The 23,371-nt window shown below is 59.5% G+C and overlaps 1 protein-coding gene across 2 annotated transcripts in view; it reads right to left on the reverse strand.

The window, feature by feature from the left end:
* Positions 1 to 7,499: 7,499 nt before the first annotated feature.
* The window catches only part of Vav2 (vav guanine nucleotide exchange factor 2), a 145,810-nt gene continuing 129,938 nt past the window's right edge, over positions 7,500 to 23,371 (reverse strand). Inside the window, exons 18-28 of one of the 2 annotated variants that reach the window (XM_026395497.2) lie at positions 21,668 to 21,684; positions 21,154 to 21,178; positions 20,108 to 20,235; positions 19,262 to 19,336; positions 18,618 to 18,670; positions 17,589 to 17,705; positions 15,250 to 15,337; positions 14,301 to 14,424; positions 13,652 to 13,717; positions 12,761 to 12,915; positions 7,500 to 9,475 (exon numbers count right to left, since the gene is read on the reverse strand). In XM_026395497.2, coding sequence (XP_026251282.1) covers positions 9,428 to 9,475; positions 12,761 to 12,915; positions 13,652 to 13,717; positions 14,301 to 14,424; positions 15,250 to 15,337; positions 17,589 to 17,705; positions 18,618 to 18,670; positions 19,262 to 19,336; positions 20,108 to 20,235; positions 21,154 to 21,178; positions 21,668 to 21,684 — 896 coding nt within the window. In that variant the 3' untranslated portion in view covers positions 7,500 to 9,427. The remainder of the gene's footprint in view (positions 9,476 to 12,760; positions 12,916 to 13,651; positions 13,718 to 14,300; positions 14,425 to 15,249; positions 15,338 to 17,588; positions 17,706 to 18,617; positions 18,671 to 19,261; positions 19,337 to 20,107; positions 20,236 to 21,153; positions 21,179 to 21,667; positions 21,685 to 23,371) is intronic. The other variant, XM_026395499.2, reaches the window with a different exon arrangement.

Here is a 23,371-nt window from a genome sequence, read left to right on the forward strand (position 1 = left end):
GTGTTTGGAGGGAAGGGAGGACAAGCAGTGGCCCAGGCAGACCCTGGCTCAGCCCTGTTCTAGGACCCGTGAGCACCACCCAGCCCCTCTGGAGCTCCCATGCCAGCCGCCCAGGGGAGATGCCCGAGGAGGGTCCCAAGCTGCCCTTGGTATCCTCCCACCCTTGCCCTGGAGACCTCCCCTGAGCACCCAGACTCCCAAGCTTTGTTGAAAGAGGACATAGGGATCGTCCCTTTGGCCACGGTCCCACCCGTCTGTTTGTCCACTGGCCTCTGGGTGCTTAGCCATTCCAGCCAGGGTCTGGGGATTCCTGACGCTGCCCTGCCAATCCCACCCACGGGCCACTGCCAACCTCTGAAGGTGGCGAGTCAGTGGGGAAGGGGGGTCTCAGGACGAACAGAGGGTGGGAGGAGTCGCAGTGTGTGGAGGTCCCAGAGCTGGAATGGCCTCCTGGGGGGCCAGGGTGAGAACAGTAGCACCCAGGCTGGGTGGGGGCCTGAGGAGGCTGAGCCATGGCGGGAGACACTGCCCATTGGCCATGTGTGGGTACTACTTCCTTGCAGGACCCTGGACCAGGAGGGGACCCAGGGATACTCAGGCCAGACCTCCCACTGAACTGACAGTCCGGGCTCTCAGACCCGTTCCCAGACCACACTCCAGGGCGGCCACAGCCTCAAGGAACACAGTAAGCTTGTCAAAGAGGCACAGAAAAAGGATCGCCAGCGTGCCGGTGAGCGGGCGGCTGGGGAGTGGACATGAGTGTGAGGGTGTGAGGGCGTGCAGGTGGCTGGTGAGCGGAGGTGCATGTATGGGCGTGCCCGTGTGTGGGTGTGCTGGTGTGCAGAGGTGCGTGTGCGGACATGCGTGTGTGGGCGTGCAGGAGTGTAGGTAGGAAGAAGTTTTAGGGCACTGTTCCATGCCTTCCTCATGGGAACTGAGGCTGTCAATCCCAAGATGCACTGGGAGGAGGACGAACCCTCTCTTGGCCAGGCAGCCCCCGAGGCCAGTGGTATTGGCCAGGGCTGCTGCTCACCACCCTCCCCAGCCAGGCTTCCTTCTGTGGTACCAAGACCCAGAACAAGCCCCACATGACCAAGCTGTCATGGGTGGGAGGTCTGAGAGAACCTTCAGAGGTGTCCAGGAGCCAGAGCGTCCCTCTTCCCACCCCTTCTCCTTTCTGCTGGCTGGAAGGTGACATCAGAGCCTGCAGCGGAAGCCCCATCTCAGACCACAACGTGCACCGAGGAGCTTGTACAGGACATCAAGGAGCACGGTCCTATGCCTGGGTCACTAGAGCATTTGGGGAGTGACCGTCTTATCTGATGGGCTGTCCATCCCCTCCAGCTGGCCAATGGTCACCCCAACCCACCCGGCCTTGCCTTCTTATGGACCTACAGAGAATTGAGGCTGGGGGTCTCTCTCACATCCATCTGCCTCGGGCCCAAGGGCTTGGATGCAGGTGTGGGGTAATTATCCAGAGGGACCCAGGAGAACAAAGAGCCTCCGCAGCTCCTGGGTGCACGAGAGAGTTTGGTTCTTCCAGAAGCAGTAAAATCATTAAGGAAAATGAATGTTCCAAGTTGAGACTGAAGGAGAGGGGTCTGGGTTTGACCGGGATGCTGTAAAATCTTGTCACGAGAGGGATACCAGACGTGTTAGCTGCCTGACCACCACTGCTCCCCAAAGAACCAGTCGCCATGGGACAGAGCCACCAGGAAGAGCATCATTTCAAAGCCCCGTAATTTGTGCACATTTAATACATCTTTAAACTTTCTAATTGGAAAAATTACATTGTAAATGACTGGTCTGTAAATGCTCAGGGGAGATGCACCCTGGTGTTTCGGGCATTGTCCCAACCTGGAGGGATGACCAGGCCCACAAGGGAAGCACACACCCCATGCCTCTCCTAGGCAGCTCTAGCCGCAAGGCCGCCCAGGGCCTGCCCGGTGGGCCCAGCAGGACTCCATGTTTCAATGTGAAGCTTTTCTATCATTTCAACACATTTAAAATTTAGAAATAAATTTGAAAATTTACAATTACATTATAACTTCTTTTTGGATTATTCATGATTTGGAAGCGTGTTTTTTCATTTGCAAACATGCAGAGATTTCTTGTATGATTTTTGCTATGGGTTCCTGACTTAGGAGTGGTGAGAAAAGCCAGTTGATAGAACTTGAGTGACTGGGGAATTCACTGACACCTGCCTTACGGCCCAGCAGAAGGTGCTGGGTTCCTACAGAGGGCGGGGTCCTCCTAGACAGTCTTCACTACTTCTCTCATCCTCCCTGACTACTCTGCCATTTCGTTGAGGCGTAATCGATGGTGGCACAGTGTGCTTACAGCATGCGACCTGACGTCTTGGTACAAGAAAGGTGTGGTGAGACCATCAGCCCAGCAGGGCCCCTCACACACCCCTCACCTAACCGTAGCTGTTTTCCCTTGGGGTGAGGACATGTAAGAGTACTGCCCCACCAGCCACCACTCATCCACTTTCTGCTTGTCTGAGTTGTTCTAGATCCACCAAAAGTGAGACCACGCAGCACTTGTCTTATTTCACTTGACGTGTCTCCAGGTTCATCCACGTTGTACAAATGACAGGCTTTCCTTCTGTTAAGGAGTGGTACATCTTCCCATCTACCGGCTGACTCCATGTCTTGGCCCTTGGGAACAATCTCACCATGGACTTGGGCACACAGAGATCTCTCTGACACACTGATGCATTTCCTTTGGATAGGTACCCAGTTCTGGGATTTCGCTGACTTGAACTATATACATTTAATCCCTTGGGATTATCTTGACTTTGGAGATCCGGATATTCATTTCCCACTCCAGAGTTGGGACACTATCTGCCATTATTGCTTTAAAAAAGGTCTTGTTTTTTGTGGACTCCTGGATTCCCAGAATGCGCATACTGGTTTGCGTGATGGTGCCACATACATCCTGAAGGATTTCTTTCATGTCTTTTCTTTTGGTTCCTCTGACCAGGAAACTTAGACGACCTGCTTCAAGCTTGCTGGTAAGTCTGCTGTTGAAGCTCTCTTTAACTTTTCATTTCAGTCATCGTGTTCTTCAGCTCCAGGATGTTGTGTTCCTTTTTTATGGTTTTTATCTTTGTTGGATTCTCCCTCTACTTGTGCACCCCTTTCCTATTTATTACCTGTGTCCCTGGTAGGTCGCCGAGCTTCTTTAAGATGATTATTTTGAATTCGTTGTCAGGAAGTTCATAGATCTCCACTGCCTTAGGGCCAGTCACTGGTGCCTAATTGTATCATGCCTCTAAAGGTATCATGTCTCCCTGATCCTTCCCACCCTGTTGCCTTGAGTTTGGGTCTGAGCATTTGAAGACATAGGCACCTCTATGGTCTTTGCTCACTGGCTTCTGCAAGAAAATCCATGTATCAGCCCACTTATCAGAGATTCTGGGCAGGCCAGCTGGGAGATCTATGGACAGGCACACTGCTTGGAGTCCTGAGGTCACTGGGTGGGTGGACCTGGAGGCTGGGTCCTCTGGGGTGGACCTGGAGATTCGTTCCACTGGAGTAGGCCTGTTGACTGGGTCTGCAGTGGGGAGGGGTACCTGGAAACTGCCTGGGGGCTGGCCTGATTCCCGGGTCGATGGGTCCAAACTTTCCCTGGGGTGAGCTTTGAGCTTGAGTCCACAGGGCAAGGCCTGGCACTGGATGGGCCTTGTGCTTGGTTCCACAGGCATGAGACTGGTCCTGAGTCCACAGGGGCCACCCTGATGCCAGGGTTCACTCGGGTAGGCCTGGGGTCAGAGAAGCTAAATTAGTGGAGGTCAGCCTGGTACTGGGGCTGCAAGAGCCGGCCAGGCATGGATGGACCTGGTGTCTGAGTCTCCTGGGTCCTGAGTCTACATGGGCCAGCCTGGAGCCTGAGCCTTGACCCTGGATCCACTATGGGGATTCTTAATGTCGACTGCTGCACAGCACTAGAGAACTAATGGTCATCAGCCAATGTCCTTCCCCGCCTCCAACCAACCAAGGGTTCTGTGGCCTGAGCACACCGTGTTGTGCATCACCCTGCCACTGAGTTCGTGATACTCTTGGCACGCCTGGATGTACCTGTGTTGCACCAGGTAAAACCCATTCAATGTCCACTGTCGGCGTTGGCTCTGACCCCCCCATCCCCCACTTGGCCTCACCAGTCGGCATAACTGCACTTCCCTCTGTGATAGTCTGTTGAGCTGAACTTTCCATTTCTTGCTAAAAAACAAAGGCAATAGTCCCAAGAGGACTCCTCTGGGTTTCGCCTGCCCGAAAGGCAAAACTTTGTTTTTGAAAATCATTCTTTCCTCCGTGGAAACTTCTGGGTTGATACTTGGAGGATGCAGTCCCGTTGTCTTCCAGAGGCCATGGCTGCCGTGGAGCATCCCTGTGGACTGGTTTCAGTCGGGGTGACCTTTTGGTCTCTGGCTGCTCTCAGAACTGTCTTCAGTGCCCTGTGGCTTCACCAGGACGGCTCAGGATCTGCATTTCTATTTGCCCTTCCTGGAGGACAGCCAGCCAGTGCCCTTGGATGCCAGCTCTTCCACTCTGCCTCCGCCTAGAGTCTGTGGGAGCTCCACACCCTCCTCCTCGTACCCGCTTGATCTCTGCAGAGTCAGGGGTTTCATCAGTACCATTTTCCAGTTCAGTAATTTGGTTGGGGAGGGGGAGTACTGGGGATCAAACCCAGGGGTGCTTCACCACTGAGCCACATCCCCAGCCTTTTTTATTTTGAGACAGGCTCTTGCTAAGTTGCTGATGGTCTCATTAAATTGCTGAGGCTGTCCTCAAACTTGCAATCCTTCTGCCTCAGCCTCCCAAGCCACTGAGTTACAGGCATGCGTTACCATGCTGGCCAGGTCAGTAATTCTTTCTTTGGTTGTGTCTAACCTGAGATTAAGCCCGGACACTGAGATGTAAACGTCCGTGGTGTAGAAGAGCTGTCTGGGAAGGAAAAGGGCCCTGAGAGTTCACTGTGAGTGGCCTGGACAGAGGCTGACTGGGGCGGGGAGGGCTGTCAGCGGCACAGAACAGCCCGAGGCGTGTCTGCAGCCTCACCTGGGTGATCTGGGTGGGACGAAGCTGACCACTTGCATCCTGGAAACTGTAGGTGTCCCCTGATTTCCTCCAGTGTGTCATGTCACTAGGCAATGCTGAAGGCCAGCCTGCTTCTTCTGCTCCCAAGCAGCTCTGTGCCTGGACGCCTGTGGGTCCCCTCTACCTCCACACTCCAGGGCTGACCACAGGGCGTGAACTGACCCTGGGTCTCTCGTTGTTTACTTCTGGAAACTCGAAAGTGCTCCTTGAAGGTTTGTCCTGCCTGTGACTTTGGGTTTATTCTCTAGACACATTAACTACTGCTCGGCAAGGTGGGAGCTCCCTGAGCAGGGCCAACCCTGGCCCCTGGCCCTCGGCCTCTGCAGCCCTGGCCCTGAGGCCCAGGGAGCTGGACGCCCAGGCCCAGCCCCAGGGCCCAGCCCCCACAGCCGCCCTGGACTCAGCTCCCAGGGCCTTTCTACCCATTCTGCCAGCATCACCATGCACGTTGTGTACCTCTGTGATGTGTGGAGTCCTAGTCGGGGACAGTGGTAGAGGGGCCCCCATGCCAGCTGGGCCTGGCTGCGCCTGGGCAGTCCTGCTTGGTGTTGAGGCCTGGGTGAGGCAGCCAAGTGATAGGTAAATGACAGAGTGACAAACACACAGCTGGTACCTTTTCAACAGTTTATAAAGGAGAAGCCCAGAGTGGGCTGGGTGGGAACTGCTCGCTCCCACATGAATAGATGTCCACCCTCCAGAGGGCGGGGGCGAGGGGACACAGGGGAACCCGGAGCCTCCTCAGGCCACCCTGCCCCTGCATGAGGCTGGGTTTCTGCACCACACCAGTCGATTCAAGAGTGACCCTTGGTGGCCACAGGCGCCCACCATAGCTGGCCTGGGAGGGCAGGTGCTGGCAGCAAGGAAGAAGGGCGGCTGTGAACAATGGCTGGGGCAGCCCCGTCCTCCTGCCTGCTGCCCCGTCCTGGGGCTGAGCCCCTACAACCCAGGCTTCAGCCCAGCCCCCCGAGCTCCTGGTGGTCTCACCATCAGTCCCAGGCGAGGATGCTGACCGCCCACCCGGGGCCACAAGCTCATCCCTGGCCCAGCTGAAGAGGCCAGGGTGTCCTCCGTGGGTGCAGGGAGCGGGAAGGTGCGGGCTGCTCACGGGCAGGCGAAATCCAGAGGAGTCCTCTTGGGAAACGGCCTCAAAGGGGCGTTCAGGTTCTGCCTACGGGGCGGACACTCTGTTCCAATGAGGGGCCAGCAGGGGCTGCGGGAGCCTGGGTGTGACACGAGGGCGTGTGCACTGCGAGGTGTGAACAGGCTGAAAGTGCACACCACAGTCTGTGTGTGGAAGCCCACTCCCAGCACACCTCAGGTGCAATTCCTCAAGGAGGGGCAGTTAAGGAGGCAGAGGCTAGACTCCAACAGGACTGGGTTCTCCTGGGGAGGGACGCAGCAAGGAGAGGCCAGTGAGGTCACGGCGAGAGGGAGCCCTCTGCCAGACCCACGCATCCTGACCTTGGACTTGGGCCTCCAGAACCCAGAGGAACGAGGCTTCCTGCTCAGGCTGGAGCCTGGAGCGGCCACCGCAGCCCAGCCGACCAAGACGTTGCACAGAGGAAATGCACAGAGGGCCACTGGGAGACTGGACCTGGCCTCTGAACCCGTGGTTAGGGAGGGACAGCTGCTCAGGCTGGGGTCCTGTGACCCAGGGACTGGACGGGCAGAGGGAAGACCCTCCCCTGGTTTGCAACAAGAACTGACACCTACTGAGCCCCCGGGCTCACTCAGTGACCATGAGCTAGGCCACAGCAAGGGCTGCTGGGTGCCCACCCTCTGGCCTCGCTGCCATCTCCTTAGTAACAGGACCCCATGTTCAAGCTAGGTGCTCAGCTTGGACTCTGCATTTTCCAGTCACACCAGAGCCAGGAGTGCCCCTGTCATCAGGCACCGGCTACAGAGCCATAGAGACCTCTGCTTCCTCCCAGAGCCCCATCAGCAGGAGCTCCAGCAGCCATGATAGACCACGAGGCCACTGTGAGGAGGGAAACATGGGCTGAGGATGGGAGACCTGGGGTGGGGGTGGGGGCCGGGAGGGAGGAGCCTGGGCTCCTGATGGCAGGGGAGGTGCGAAGTCTGGTTGCCTGGGTTTCTGTCATACACCACAGGACTCGCCTGGGTGAGGAGCACTACTTTCACTCCATAAAAAAGCAAGGCCTGGAGGTAAGGGGCAGGCCCGAGGTCTGAATCCCATCCTCACAGGAAGACAGTGGTGCACGCGGCCACCTGGTGGGCTCCACAGGACACTGCACCAGCTGGAGAGGTGCTAGCTGGCCTCCAGGCTTCGGGCCAAGCAGACCCTGCTGGACTGGGGAGGAAGCTGGCCACTCCCTCCTCCCCCAGGCACAAAAGGCTAATAACCACTGCAGAAAAGAACTTAGGTTTATTTGCAGTAAAAACTGTGGTCTGAAAAAACCCAGTGGCAAATGTACAGTTTGTGTTCCCTTTGGGGTCTCTGTGGCCGAGGGACCCCAGATCCCTGACTCATGTGTCAGGCTCCAGTGTTCACAGCTGGCCTCAGGCCTGGTCCCCAGCCACTCCAGAGGCATCCACCTCCGGGACTGCCCGGCCTCCAGCCACCCTCCCTGGTATAGCGCAGACCAAACCAAACAGATGCCAACATTCACAGAAACCAGGGCTCCAGGTCATCTGTTCTCAGTGTCCTTCGTTTTCAGGATGACCTGTTCGGCGACCAACTAAAATATACATCATTTTCTTGCTATTATAAAATCTCTTCCTTATTCACAGATACTAATAGGAGATTTGGATGAAATAATTACAAACTTTTTTCCCCTTAAAAAACAAACAGACCAAACGTAACACAACAAAAACCCCAAACCAGACCACAAGAACGGACAACGGTAAACACAGAGGGGCTGGGGTCTCCCTGCCATCCGGGCTGGCTGCGACAGGTCTGCGCCAAGTGCTGGGTGGCCCCGCTGCACGGGGGCTCAGGTGCGCCAAGGCCACCTCCCTGCCCAGGCCCTGCTTCCCCCCCTCTCAGGCCTTCTCCGCGGAATTCTTTCCTGCTGCTCCGGACTTCCTGACCCTCCAGGAGGCTGGGTAGGTGCACTGAGCCCGGGGTGACCTCAGCTGGCTCCCCCAGGAGGGCCCAGCCCCCAGTGGACGGCCTCCCACACCCCCCCACTCATGCTCTGCAGCTGACCTAGGGCAGAAGGGGCAGCGGGAAACCCAGGTCTCACCAGAAGCTTTGGTGGGATCTGGGAGGGGCCAGGGTCGTGGGTCTCACAAATGTCAGGGTAGAGAAACCAGGTCTGGCCGAGCCAGCCAGAGGTCAAAGGCCAGGAGACACCAAAAGGAGGGAGGAGGGAGAGTCACCCCAAGAGCACTTATTCAGGCTGGCCACAGGCCCAGGAGGGCTGCAGGAGCCCCTGGAGGCAGACCCACCAAAGGCCAGGAGGACGTCTGTGCAAAGGCTGGTGGGCCCGGGGCCACGGTACAGGGTGCAGGAGGCCCAGTGGGTCCCTCTGGAGAGGAAGGTGGGCAGCAGGGGCCCAGGGAGGGGCATCATTCTCTCCCTCCCTTTGGGGTTTACGGAAGACGAGTGCCTGGCAGCAGGGCGGGGCAGGGCAGCCCTGGACCCCAGGACCCAGGAAAGGCTCTCGGGAGGAAAAGAGCAGTACCACTGACTAGGGGTGGGGACAGCAACGTCATCACTCCTAAGCCCTCCAAGAGAGGGCCCTGACAGTAGGGCCTCGGTGGGCCTCACGGGGAAGCGAGGAAGTCGGGGACAGTCCCGGAGCCCTGTGACAGGGTCACACGTGTGCGCTCTCCCCCGTACCCCAGCACAGCCGAGCTGAGCAAGGCCACAGCAAGCAGCCCGGCCCTGGGCCTCCTCCTCCACAGCCTGAGGCCCTGACAGCAGCAGAGAAGCAGGAGGGCCAGCCCAGGGGCTGAGCACCAGACCAGTGGGTCCCTGTGCTGTCCCCAGCTCCCCTGGGACACCGTCTGCTATTTGATCCTAAGCTCCTGAACACATCTCAGCCAGAAGGCACAGGGCACCCTTCTGGACTCAGCTGTCACCAGAGCCAGGCTTGTGATGCCACGCGCCCCTCCCCCACAGTCTGGGTGGGGCTCACCCCGGTTTCCTCTATGTACAAGGAGCAGACCCAGGGATGGGTGCCCAGGGACAGGGGTGGCGGAACGGCCTGATGTTAGGGTTCTGAACACCCTCCCCACCCCATGGGCTGCCGGCGACTGGAAGGCTGGAGGTGTGCCCCCGGGAGCCACCGAGGGGCCGAGATGGACTGCAGGCCGGGGGCTCTCCATGAGCATCCCAGGTCCTGTCCGCGCTCTCCTCCTCACTGGACACCCTCCTCTTCCACGTATGTCGAAGGGAACCAGCCGATCTGAAAGAGACACGGGGAGAGGGTGCTTCAGAGCCAGCTTCTCAGCCTGGACCACTCAGAGGGGCCTGGCAGAGAGGCCGAGGGCTGGGGGCTCCAAAGAGCTGTTATGGGCCGGGCTACGTGGACAATGACCAGACTCCACTTCACCCTGAGACTCCATGTCATGTAAGAAATGCTTCTCCCACGGGAAAGCCCGGCCTCTGTACCCATCTGTAGTTACCTAGCAGAGCACACGTGGCACCACAAAATGGCCATTCTTGTGCATGTAACGTCGTACCCTGTCAGAGACTGTCCAGACATTAGTGACTACTCTAATTGTACTCGACCTGGAGAGTCCCAAGGGAGACACGGGTGTACCCCCGGCACTGTCTCGCTCACTGCTGCTCCAGTGCCCTGCTTGCCCTCGGCTCTGTCAACCCGCGTGTGGTTTTTGTCTTTAAATACACAAAAAGGTGGAGGTTCCAGGCTGTTTTCTGCAGGGACAACTCGGTCCTGAGGAGCAGCCCTGGCTGGGCAGAATAAAGACTCTTCCATTTGGACCAAACTGGGAGTCGGTGTTTCTGAGCGGCCTGTCCCACAACAGAGCAACTGGAAACCCACCGGCCCTAATTGGCTTCAGAGGGTCTGCAGGCAGAAAAGAATCGGACCCTCGAGGAAAACATGTTGTCCCGACCTGAGTGTGGCTGTCCCTGGTTACTGGTTCCAGGACCCCTCAGATAGGAAAACCTGCAGCCCCTCAAGTCTCATATGCAATGGGGTGTCCACGCCCATCACCTACCGCAGCCCCCCATGCACTAAACCACCTGGGGATGTACTCTAATACCTAGTACTGGGCAGGTGCTGCGTAGATGGCCGTAGAATGCACTGCTGGAGCCAAAGGACAAAAAAGTGAGGTCCCTACGAGCTCAACAGAGATGCAAGTTTAAAAATACCCTCTCAGGCTGGGACTGTGACTCATCAGTAGAGCACCCACCTAGCACGAGCGAGGCCCTGGGTTCCATCCTCAGCACCACATAGAAATAAATAAAGGTATTGTGTCCAGCTACAACTAAAAAATAAACATTTTTAAAAAATATGCACCTCTCTGATTCATGGTTGGCTGACCCCATGGATATAGACCCCTGCACAAGGGCCAACTGAATCACCCTGAAAATCACGGGCCTACGGAGGGAGGTGACTTCACAACAGAGGAGCGTGGCAGGTACACCCTAACCGAGCAAGCAATCGTGTCACAAGTCACAAGGGAAACGTCACCATGTGCTACGGCACCTAGCCCTAAGAGCGGCACCCTCCCTATGGTGTCCACACCCAAACCTTGAAGAAACGTCACGTAAACCTAGACTGTAGGGTATTCTGAAAGAATAACTGGCCCAAATTCTTCAAAAAGTGTCCAAGTCCTATAAGGAAAGAGAGGCTGAGGAATGTTCCAGATTATGGGTCCTGACAAGTAATGCCATCTAGAACCTGGGAGTGGATCCAGGACCAAGAACCAAGAACTGGAAGAGACGTCACTGGGACAACAGTCACATTTGAAAATGGACTGAACGTTAGATCGCTGTGTTACATCCAAGGGGGGCGTGCCTGGCCTTAGGAAATAGGGGTCAAGGACGGTCATGTCTGCAGTTCACTCTAAACGAAAAAGGACACAGACTAGGGTACACCTGAACCTGAGTCTGGAGGATAACGAACAATACAGGTGGTGGGTTCCTCATGTGGCCTCTGGAGCAGGGAAAATGCTCAATCCAGGGGCTCTCAGCAGTCGAGATGCTGCTGTGACCTCAGGGAGCCCATGACTGACAAACGGAGAAAAATGCTGGTTAATCCAGGAGCCATCAAGAAAGAAGAAGGTTGAACTGAGCTCAGTGGGGGACGCTTGCTTCTCACGTAAGAAGCACGAGGTGCGATCCTCAGCACCACATAAAAATAAATAAATAAAGGTGCCCATTGACAACTAAAAATGAAGAAGGAGAAGAGAGGGAGGAGGAAGGGGAGGACGGGAGGAGGAGGAGGAGGAGGAGGAGAAAGGGGGAGAATGGGAGGAGGAGGAGGAGGAGGAGGAGGAAGAGATGGAGCAGGCAGGTGACTGGTTGGTACCCAAACACCCCAGTAATTACATTAAACATAAATGGATCACATGTGCTGATTAAAAAGACTGTCAGATCAGACTGGCTTTTAATAAATCCCAAATGCTTACGAGAAACCCATCTCACATATAAAGAGGAGAAAAGTTGAAAGTTGCAGAGAAGGAGAGAGCTTGCCACAGAAAACAGGAAGCCAAGCAGAGCTGCTGTCAATCAGCAGAGCAGACTTTGCAAGAACTGTCAGGGGTAAAAAGGGACATTGACAATGACAGCAGGGTCGAGTGGACTGGTGTTATCTAGCAAAGTTCAAATCAGGGATTCTGAACTTAACTCTGTACAGAAACCAGCTGGACCTGGTGAGGACCCAGGTGTGTGCTGTCCTGCCCCGGCTGCTTCCACTGAGAGCTAGTGGCCTGCACCCTCCAGGTCGACACCTAGGTCTCAGCAGCCTTCACCCTTCTGAAGGGTGGTTCAGGGGCACAGGCAGACCACCTCTCAGTGATGGAACAGTCAGCAGAGGAGCCAAGACTGGCCCTGAGTCCAGCCTGCTGGCCTGTGGGTGGCTGCAGTCTCCTGAAAGGTAGGGCTTTTCCTATCAGTAGCACGTGATGCTCTTGTCCCCTGATGAAGATGCTCAGAGACCTGGGACAAAGCCAGGGGCTCCAGATGGGGCTGTGGGCTTTGCAGAATCTTAGGGTCTACAGGAGGAGAAGTCACCAGGCCCATGTGGCGCGGGGAAGGGTAAACCGATGGGGGATGTGGTGCGTGTAGGGCATGAACGGGGCCTTAGAAAGTGGTGGTGGGTGGGCCAGGACACCAGGCCCAACTCACAGTCCTACAGCCTCCCCTCTGCAGACAGAGCTGGGCTCTGGCCAGAGATCTGAAAACTAGGAATCCCTGGCTCCCTGCAGCACCCATGAGGGCAGCCAGGCCGGATCCAATGTGGGCCCCCGAGGCCCGGGGGCTGGATCCAATAGACCTGGGGCCAGGGGAAACTCTGGAGGCTCAGTTTTCCCGGGGACACCAGCCTTCTGGGCTGCTGTGAGGAGGGAGATGGTGGTTGGGGCTGCCTGGCACAGGGCTGGGTACCATGTAGCTGTGGGGAGGCTAGTCCCCCACCAGGCCTGTGTTGAAGGCCCACCTCCCTGACGTCCAGGGACGCCCAGGGACGACTGTGTGAGGTCTGTGGGGAGGGGAGGCTCACCCGTCCGTTTGTCTCGCCTTTCCACCAGCCCTGGTCCCCACCTATGCGGCTGTAGATCTTCACCACGTCGCCCTCCCGCAGAGAGAGCTCCCGCATGTCCCGCGCAGCAAAGTTGTACCTGGCCACAGCCGTGCCGATGACCCGGGGAGTAAACACTGTTGGGGACAGGGCGCCGTCACACAGCTGCAGGAGGGGTCCAGACAGGGCTGGGAGGCCCTCGGGCTGAGCTGGGTCTCCCCTACTCCGTGCCCCATGCCCGGCCCTGTGCCCAGAAAGGCTCTGTTGCTCCTCTGTGGGTCTGGTCACAGGCATGCCTGAGTCCTCACACGAGCAGAGGGTGGAAGCTGCCACCACCTGGGCCAGACAGCAGTCCTGGGCAACAAGCACCCTCCTAGGACAGGGGCAATGCCCTTGCTCTGACCATCAGGGCTCCCGTGTGGGCCAATTCCAGAGCCCACGCCAACCTGGAAACCCTCCGAACCAGCTCAGCCCAGAACCCAGCAAACTGAGGTGCAGGTGACAATGACGGTGACTGAGGGGACACACATAACTACTGGGGAGGGGCTTTGGCTCTGGCCACGGAAGGCCGTGCAGTCAGGGCTGACCTTGACCCCGTCCTCCCCACGCCCAAGTCCCATGACCGCCCCTCCTAGCCCTGGAGCAGGGCCTGTGCACCCTGACCCAGCGTGGCCGCCGGCTGGTCCCTGGCCAGAGGCAAAGCTCCTGAGGATCGAGGACAAGAGCCAATCAGGCAGGGGTGCCGGGGGGTGGCGGGCAGGGCCTGGCCTGACCAGTCCTCAGGTGCAGCAGCCCAGCGTCCCCCTCCTCCTTGTCCCAGGCGGGGCTGCACCCTGGATGTCAGGCCAGGCCGGGGCCGCGCAGCAGCGGTACCTGACCAGAAGGGGGCAGAGGGGCCCTGAGGACTGAGAGAGGAAAAGCTGAAGGAGGCACAGGAGGCTGCGGAGACAGAGATGCGTGAGAGGGGGGCAGCACGGCTCCACCGTGCCCTCCGGAGCCACCGCACCCCTCCCGCAGGCTGCTGCCCCCACCTGGCACACAGCCCAGGCTCACGAAGGGCCCATGGCCCCTCCCCTGCTCTGCCTGGGGGACTCATGGCTGCAGGTCCCCGCAGGCTGGAGGACGGGGGCCACTTGGGGTAGCTCTGCCCTGCTCCTAGTTCTGAGTGGCCTGATGCAGGTCACTTCCCAGTTCCGGGCCTCAGAGTCCCATCTACAGACAGGCAACCTCCCACGGCAAGGCCAGCGAGGGACCTGAGGACAGGCGGCCACCCTGTTCTGTCAGAGGTCTCTCTCGAGTGCAGGGGGTCTCTGCCTGGACCTCCTGCATTGTCCTTAGGGGAGGAAGCACAGGCATGGGGTCCCCGTCTGCCACATGGAAGGGGAGGGGGCCACAGGCCGGCAGAGTAGGGCAATGGCGGGCCTGGGCCAGGCTCTAGGGGTGGACTCCTGAGGGCAGGTGGGCAGTGAGGACCTGGGCCCTGGAAGCAGCCAGAGTGGTCGCTTCCACACAAGGACATTACCTGGGGACCGGCTGGAGGTCCTGGAGGCAGCGCGCTCCCGGGACTTGTAGGGGTATTTGAGCGTGGTGTCCAGCTGCTTGAAGCTCTCCTTGAGAGAGTGGCCCTGGTAGTACTCCACCAGCTCCTGCAGGGATTCACACTGACGTGGCCACTGCCTCCAGGTGGCCTGGCCGCCCCACCCCCTCAGGTTCACATGGGGGGAATGTTCCTCTCTGGCCCCCAGAACGCCCTGCTCCTCGCTCCCTAGCCCAGACCACGGTGTGAGGTCAGTGTCTTGGAGACCTCTGGACCAGCAAGTAAGGACACTGCCAAAGGAATGATGTGGAGGAAGGCCCAGGCTGGGCAACATGGCTGCTGCCCATAGCCTTCACAGAGGGGGACACTGGCCACCACGGGCCCAGCTCGGGGAAGCTTCCAGAGACACAGCAGATGTGAGGACCAGCTGGGGAGGATCTGTCCATGTCAAACGCTCCGGACCTTGAGAGTCCGAGCTCGGTACAGCATGGCCAGCAGGTCAGCTTCTACAAGACCTGTGCGAACCTCCTGTGCCAGGCTGGGGGCTCCAGGGACTCACCCCGAGGGCCACAGCGGGTCTTGTTTGGGGGCTGGGAGCAGACACTCCGACTGTGCACAGAGGGAGGAAGAGCTCACTGTCCTCGCCAGTCCCAATACGCAACGTTTATGACCAAGAAGGGACCCTCTGAGGAAGGACCTCGTCCTGTCTGGGCTCTGGTGGCCTCGGCCCTGAGGAGGTGGGGTGGCTGGGGAGGAGCTACAGGAGGCCAGTTCCTGCTCTCACAGGAAGACTTCCCTGAGTCTTGCCCACACTGGGGGGATCACTCCTCCCAAGGAGAAGGGTGTGGGATGGGGGTGGCCAGCAGGGAAGGCATGCGGGGCCACCCGGCCCCATGGCTGGGTCAGGAGCGGCAGGAGCTAGGGACGCACATACCAAGAGGCTTTCGAACTTCTTAGCTTCTGTGATGTGAATCCAGTTGTCCTTCTCCACCACTTTGATGTGCTTCACCTCATCGTTGAACCTGGGCAAATGCAGGGGCCCAGTGGTCACTGCAAGAGGCCTGTGGCCCTTAGGTGTCCAACCTGCTCCACGTTTACTGGAGTGGAGACCCCACCCTTGCCCCACATTGCTGCTGCGGCTGCTTCTCCTCACCTTCACACCCCGCCCCATCCCTCTTGGGCCTCAGCAGATTCCTGGGCTGGTCTACCTGCCCTCTCTGCCCAGTAGAGCCCACACCTGAGGGCAACCCATGCCACCAGCTTCTCGGGGGCTCCCCACTCTCCAGCCTGCTGCCACCTCTTCTTGGGCTTTTGCTCATCAGCTCTGGGCACGGGGAGCACCCTCCTCCTCCCGGGAAGCAGCTGGGCCCAGCCCTGACATCAGCTCCTAACTCCTCCAGCTGCTGTCCAGAGGAGCTAAGCACAAGCCAGTCAGAGGCCTGGCCACCTCCTCACCCCACCAGCTGCAGGACTCAGTTTGAGCGTAACCTACCTGTAGTAGAGCCTCCCCGTAGTCATCCCCAGATACCACCCCAGCCTACAGCATCTGACACCAGAGCCAGAGATGTCCCAGGAATGCAACTGAAGCCAGCACCCTGGTGACCATGATGCAGGAATCCTCAACCAGTAAGCACCAGGCTGAGTCTCCCTGGGTGCGCCTCCACCCAGCCTGATGTGAGGAAAGGAGCATACCCCGTCTGGGGGCAGGTCCCGGAATGCTAGGTCGGTTTGACACCCGGAACCAGCAAAAAACAGCGGCTATGCAAATGAGCGTTCAGCCAGCCAGGCTCCTGCTCCAGGCCTCTGCAGAGACCCTCTCTGTGTGTCCCTGGACTTCACAGGGCTGTGAGCAAGCCCACCCCACCCCCAGTCCCAGACTGGGCTGTCTGATGGCGCTCAGGTGCTCTCAGGCCACACATACGAGGCGCCCCTGGTATTCTTACAGGGACAAGAGCCCTGCCTTTCATTGCTCTGCCTGGACCACAGACCTAATGCTGGACACACATGGTTGTTCCCCAGAGCTGTGGAGGCTAGCCCTGAACGGTGCTTCATACTCCTAGGTGTTCCCAGCAGTGGACATAAACTCTGCAGAGAGCAGATCTTTCCAAGGCCACCAGGTCCCCTCAACTGATATCCCAGCAGACACTGGCCACTCGCTCTCTGTACTCTAGAGCTAGAGCACTTGTGGCAGGCTGCAAACAAAATCTGTGGGGCCTCCTGGGAAGGCGATGGGTCATGGTAGTGCCTGTCCTGCCTGAAGTGGGAGGACTCTGAGGCCTCATTCTCACTTCTAGACCCCTCTAGCTCCCCAGACGCCTGCCTCCAGTGCTCCCACCCCAGGTGCCCCTCAGCAGCTGTCCTGTGCAGTGGGACCCTGGCCCTGTGTGCTGGGGGCCAACCTGCCCTTCTCCTGGGATTCAAACACATGTGACAGCTGTCTGCTGGTGCTCAGGCCAGTTGGGCTGCTGTGAGTGCAGACACAGGAAGCCTGGGCAGCACAGTTGGGCTGCTGTGAGTGCAGACACAGGAAGCCTGTGCTCAGAGCGGAGAAGGAAGGCTGGGAGGGGCGGGATCAGAGAGTGCAGGACCTGGGGGTTCCCGCCGAGCCTGGCCCACACCTGCCCTATGGCCACGAGGTGCACTTGCCCCATTCAGAAAATCTTCTCTGCGGGTCACTTGGCATTGGAGTTGATTTGATCTGCTGCACCAGCCAGGGGACAGGTTATGGGGGCCTGGCTTGCCCAGCACCCACCCAGTAGACCAAAGGTGCTCTTTTTGGACACAAGCCACTGCTTAGGGCTCTAGATCCCAGGTCATGGCAGACTAGATACTCCTAGTCACTGGCCTGTGGCCTGTCCTGTCCATGAGGATCCTATACCAAGCAGGACAAACTACCCGAGTCTGACCACAGCCCCATGAAGACACCCGGATCTCCATCTGGGTCTATTAGCTGAAGCTACAAGGTCACTGTCACCATAGGAGGAGTTCTTTGAGGGCTCCCAGGTGCCACAACCCATGACAATCCCATCCCGTCTGAGCCACTGAGGGCTGCAGGCAGGACCTGAGCACACCTCCCCACCTGCTCCTGAAAATGTCCAGCCAGCCCTCCTGGGTGGCTGGGCAGGTGACACTGGCGCCCAGCGTGTATTCTCATTTCCGGGTCATCTCAAGGGTCTTACTTAGTTCAGGCAACCTAAGACGGCGTCCCCAACCCCGAGAGGCCCAGGTCATGAGAGGCCAGGGGCCACGGTTCAGAGGGAGGCTGCCACTCACTTGATGCTTATGGCGAAGCGCTCGGCCTCGGCAGGCCGCTCCCTGATGAGGTAGGTGCCACTGGCGTGGGCCTTGAGCAGGCTGTCCGTCTGCTGCCTCTCCATGTTGCCAGCAAACCTGGAGCGGGGGCCGAGAGCTGTGGCCGGTGCAGAGGGCACTGGCCCTGAGTACGCATGCAGCCAGCCGTTCCCCATCTCGAACCTTCAAGACGGCAGCCCAGCACTGTGAGCCCAGCAGACAGCGGAGGGGCGGGGAGGGAGCCCCATGGCCTCTCTGCTCCTCAGACCCAGGGCCACAGGAGGCACCCACCCTACGCCATTCACCCAGTCACTTCTTCCAAAAACCATTTTCACTACTCAGAAAGAAGCAGTGATGGCTTACGGGGTCCTAGGACTGCTGGGGGGTGACCAGAGTCTGCACCCGGGGGGCTCTGGGTAGGCTGGGACCATGCCTTGTGCCTCTACTGAGACGAAGCACAGCCCAAGGCGAGCTCCCCACTGCTTGCCAGGCAGGTGGGAACTCCCCAACCATGTCACCAGGCGGTCAGCATTAAAAAGTGACATTTCTGTTTGCTTCTCCACCAAGCGAAAGCCCTCGGAGCACCTGTCCACCACCTGCACCACCTGTGGTGAGGGGTTTGGGGCAGCCAACAGTGAGGGGCCAGGTCCAAGGCCCCAGGGATGAGCCCCAAAGTGAAATCAAGGAGCAGCTGCTGCCAGGGCAGAAACCACTGTGCCCCAGGCCCCCCATCACCGTGGGGGACAACAGCACCAGGGCCACAAGTCCACAGGGCTGGACCTTCCTCTAGGCTGCCAACAGCACAGCAGGGTCACAAGCCGAGGCTCAGGTGCCCCCAAGTCTATCCAGAGGGGCACCCGCTTCCACACACCCACCTCGCCGTTCTCACCGAGCACAGCCTGACTGGGAAGGCAGCTCCCCTGACGGTGCCAGGAGCAGGTCTTCCTCCCTCCCCACAGGGTGAAGGCAGCCTCCACCCCCACCGGATCTTCGAGCCCACCACCCACTCACCAGGGGTACACGGTGTAGTCGATCTCCCGGGAAGGTGGCCGGCTGACGGGCGGCTGGGGGCAGAGCACACACGGGTTGATGTCCCACCAGGGCCTGCCACAGACTGGGGACTGGGGCTTGCTGTCAGTGGCCCAACCCCACGCCCAGCACTGTCGCACTGGACCAGGACCATCTGTGAACTTAGCCCAGTGGCCCTGGCCTCTGAGGTCCCCAAGGACATGGCTGGACTCCATCACCGCACAGAAGCTCAGGATAGTGAAACGACAGATTCCCAGCCGTGAATGGGGAGCCACCACCCAGCAGCGCACCTCACCCTGAGAGGGAAGCAGGTGGCCAGCAGGGGTACAGGGACACTTGAGCTGTGGTGGTGGGCTGTGCTGTGGGGGCTATGGCCCCTGCCAGAGCTCCACCCAGCCTCTCGGGGATACAGGCTGGAGGCCTCAGAGACCACTCCTCAGCTTTGGCCCCATGGACCACACAGATGGGGAACCTGAGGCTTGGGGAGGGCCAGGCCTGCCCCCCGCCACCTAGTGAGTTGGTGACACCCGTCCTCCCCTACCATAGATACTCCTAACACTGAGGCACCCTGGAGCCCTCTGCACCCTAGCCACTGTCTCTGGAAGTGACCAGAGGAGGGGACTCACCCTTCCGTCCACAGGGCAGGGCTTCACAGATGAGCTGGGGAAGCACCCTGACTTCCTGCTGTGCACCAGCCGGCCCTGGACGGAGAGACCAGGGGACAGGGGTCATTCCAGGTGAACACAGGCCCTGGTCCAAGATGAGCCTCGTGGCCACTGTGACCTCAGGTGACCTTGTAGTGGCCGAGTGGGGAAGCGAGGGGTGACCTGTGTTACAGGTGGGGCCCGGCATGCCGGTGTCCCTCCAAGGCCACCTGGGGAGGAACAGGGTGGCTGGCAGGGAGCAGAGACCCCTTGGGCACCCTTTGGGCCTCAGTTCCATGACTACTGTAACTGAACACAGGCCAGGAAGCTGTGGGGACAAGGACTGCAGCTCCTCTGGTGCCCATGCAGCCGGGCCCCGTGTCTAGAGCTGTCCCGTGGGCACTGGGGCTCAGGAGAAGCCCTGAGGGTGGGTGCCACGGGCCCCTCGTTTGTGGGCCCTGAGAAGGGAGCAGGAGCCACACCACAGGACCTTTCTCTGGCTGCGTAGAGCTCTTCGCCAGAGGGCTTCCTGGGGCGAAGCGGAGGGCAGGGCCAGGCACGGGGCCTGGTCACCCCACAGCACGACCCAGGGCTGCTGGCCGGCCCAGGGCAGCACAGGGAGGAGGCACTTCAGACACAGCCAGGCCAGAGCTTTGGGAGGCCATGGACATCAGCAGGAGGGCCCCACCATGTGAGAGCAATGCCCCCAGGAAGAGCCATGGGGGGGAGGCGTTAGCAGAGGCCCTGCTAACTAGCCACCCTCTGCATGGCCCTGACCTTCACCCTGGGAGCAGGGGGAGGAGCTGGGCTCCAGGGCCCAGGACCCACCTCCCACCACTGGGACTCGGGGTCACCCCGCAGCAGCTCGATCACGTCGCCCGTCTGGAAGGTCAACACGGGCTTCCCAGGAGGGGCAGGGTTGCCGAGGTAATTCTGCACAGCCACCATCTTGGGACCTGCCGGAGACGGGGTGGAAGGGCTGCTCACTTGGGACCTGGCCCTGGCAGCAACCCATGGATCCTGGCTTCTCCCTGGCCCTGTCCAGCCCAGGAGCTGTCTGGCGAGTGGCCGCAGGCCCCTCCCTAAGCCCTGCCCCTGGGGCTCCTGGGTCCCTTGAGAACGTCCTGAGTACATCCTCAGGCCACAGCGGAGGCAGGGACTTATTCTCAGGTCTGCTTCCTGTGTCTTCTCCCCGACAGACACCTCTCAAATTTGGGACTGCAGCCAGCGTGTGGACAGGGGACGGTCCTCATGTCAGAGGAGGTGAGGATGGTCAGGAGGCCCAGGGACCTGCGGGTGCCACCTGAACCCCAAAAAAGGCGAGGCCACTCCTACCAGGAGCCTGTTCAGACCCAGCCCCGCCCTAAGTCACGTCTGGCTGGGGGTCCCAACCCAGTGACAGCAGCAGCAGCCTGTTCAGGGACCCTGTCCTTCCCTGACGGGTTGGATTTATTCTCACTGCTTGGACTCCACTGCGCCTCACAGCACCTCCATCTTCAATCCTCCATATTCACCAGGCGCCTCCCACTGAGCAGCCCGGAGAGGGACAGGGAAGGCGGTAAGGAGGCTCGGGGCCTCCGCTCTGCTCGGGGGGTTGCTGGGCAGCAGCTCTGAGCCTCGCCCTGGATTGAAAGGACACTGCCCTTCTCAGGCTGGCCCTGTCCCCATGGCCCGGGACTCAGGGTATGCCTTATGGGGCCTAAGCAACCCTGGGGAGGTGGCCTTGGGGGGGAAGAGGCAGGGGGCACACAGCCCTCGCCTTCTGGGAGCCTGGAGCAGAGAATGGGCAAAGCAGCCATTGCCAGGCCCAGGCCAGGACGGGCTCCTGGGGCGGCCAACGGATGACGCACAGAGGGCCCAAGCTCAGCACTCACCAGGTCCTGCTCCCGGGGAGGCATCCTGTGAGGACAAGGACAGGAGAGTGATGAGGGAGGGCTCTCCTTCCCCTCCCCCCATCTGCCCTCCCCCCGAGGGGAGGGTAAAGGTAGGAGCAGAGAGGGCCTAGGGCTGGACTCCCCTGGATTCCCCACCATGGACCCTCACCTCCTCCAGGAGGCCCACCTGGCCATCCCTGGAGCCATCTCCATGCCCCTCACAGGTCAGCAAGTGTCCCCTCCATGAGGAAGGCACAGTCCAGGCCCCACAGGTGACCATGTGACCCCTGCTATGTCAGCTCCAGAGGGCTCTGGACCAAGCAGGGGCTTTGGGGCAGGGGCAGGTACAAAGCTGCGACTACGGCAGAGAGCCCACCCTGGGCAGGCAGAACAGGTCAGCTGCTGGGACAGGACCACAGCTATGGGGTCCCCGGGGTCCCGCGCGCAGACCCGTTGTTATTGATGCCCACGAAGGAAACCCAGAAGGCCCCTGGAGGGGAGCGTTGACACTTACCAGGTCGGCCGGGGAACCTGCAAAGGAAGCAGCCAGGGTCAGAGCAGAGGCCCCACCAGGCGCCCACGGCTGCTGGAGGCGAGCTTCACGGCTCCCTTCAGAAGCAGACCTGGACCTGGAGAGGGGCCCCTGACGACCCGACTTCCCAGGAGGGGCAGGGTTGCCCCCGTGCTCCCCGCCCCGCCCGTCCACAGAGGAGAGTCCACAGTGGGCCAGCTGTGCCTGCCACGAGCAAATGGGCACTTGTGACTCCTCTCTGCCACCCGAGGCTTAGACACACAGGTGCCAGCACTCAAGGGCAGGGGCTTGTCAGATGGAAGGCAAAGTGGGCCCCAGCCCCTGCCAACCTGGGCTGCTGCCACCACTGGTCAAAACAAGGACTGCAGCAGCTATGACCACACGGCCCAGCACTGTGACTGCTCTGGGCACTCCTGTCTCCAGCAGACCTTGGGGACACAGGAAGCAGCTTGGGCATGGGTAGGGGTCATGGCGGGTTTTACTCTGCCTGGGGAGGGCACCCCACAGCAAGGCTCTCGGAGGGAACGGACCCTCCCGGGGGCATCCTGACCTGTGGACACTAACCCGCCTTGGTGTGGACCCTGGGCACAGCCCAGAGGCAGCGCCAACCAAGGCCGAGGGAACACACGGCAGGGCAGTGTGGCCAGACGTGGCCAGGGCAGGGACGGGCCCACAGGGGAACCAGGACCAGTGTCCTTGGAGCAGCGGCTGGTGCCTGCAGGGGCTGTGGCGACCTGGCGGGTACCAAGGAGGACCGGCTTCCCAGAGGCAGAACCACCCGCTGCAGGACCCCAATGCACCTGTGTTTTACTGGGAAACAAAACCCCAAAGAGACCGCGTGGGCCTGTGTGCCACCAAGGGAAGCCCCACATGGGGACGGGGGCCTGCAGGACGGTGTGAGCTGCCTCCCCTGCTCCTGCCCAGAGCTTCCTACAGGAAACGAGGCTCTGACCATCAGGAGAAAACTAAGCAATTATGTTCTAAAAAGAAAGCTTGAAATATATCTTTATTTTTATGCCTTTAGCTATTTCTAGGTAAGTTCAAGGGCCATGTTTATTTTCGTCCTTTCTTCTCCTTTGCCCCCTCTGAGTGTTTGAAAATTAAATATGCTACTTTCAGACTAAAAAAGAAACAACAGACGTAGCCGCAGCCCGTGGCCTGGTGTGAGGGGCACATGGCCACAAGGGGGCGGTGTTGACAGCAAAGGGAAAGGCCACGTCCAGCCCAGTACACAGGGACGCTAGAGGGGCCTGACAGGGCTGCAGGGGGCAGCAGCCTGTGGTGGGGACAAGGGGCTTAGGTGACCTGCCGACCTCCCCGGCTCAGGGTACCAGACCAACACTCAGTGACAGATGGACTGTGGTTCTGGTACATTGTGAGCAGTGGGTCTTGGGGTGACAAGCTGGCCTGACTTGCTGTTATCCAGGAGGATCAGCGAGACCCCAGGCCCAGGGACATGAACTGGGGACTCTGGATGCTTCACTGGACAGAGGCTCCACCAGCAGGCATGGTTTCCAGCCTGACTGGGGGCTGATGATGGGGTGACGATACTGGGCCTAGCCTTGTCCTGTATGTCACAGTGACAGGACGCATGGCAACAGAGCAGAGACTCACTCCCACGTCGACAGCCAGGGGCCTGGTCCACCATGGAGGGGCAGCCGTAGGCCGTAGGCTGCCTGAGGATCC

The sequence above is a fragment of the Urocitellus parryii genome, chromosome 4 (genome assembly GCF_045843805.1).
Source record: "Urocitellus parryii isolate mUroPar1 chromosome 4, mUroPar1.hap1, whole genome shotgun sequence".
NCBI classification, from domain to species: domain Eukaryota; kingdom Metazoa; phylum Chordata; class Mammalia; order Rodentia; family Sciuridae; genus Urocitellus; species Urocitellus parryii.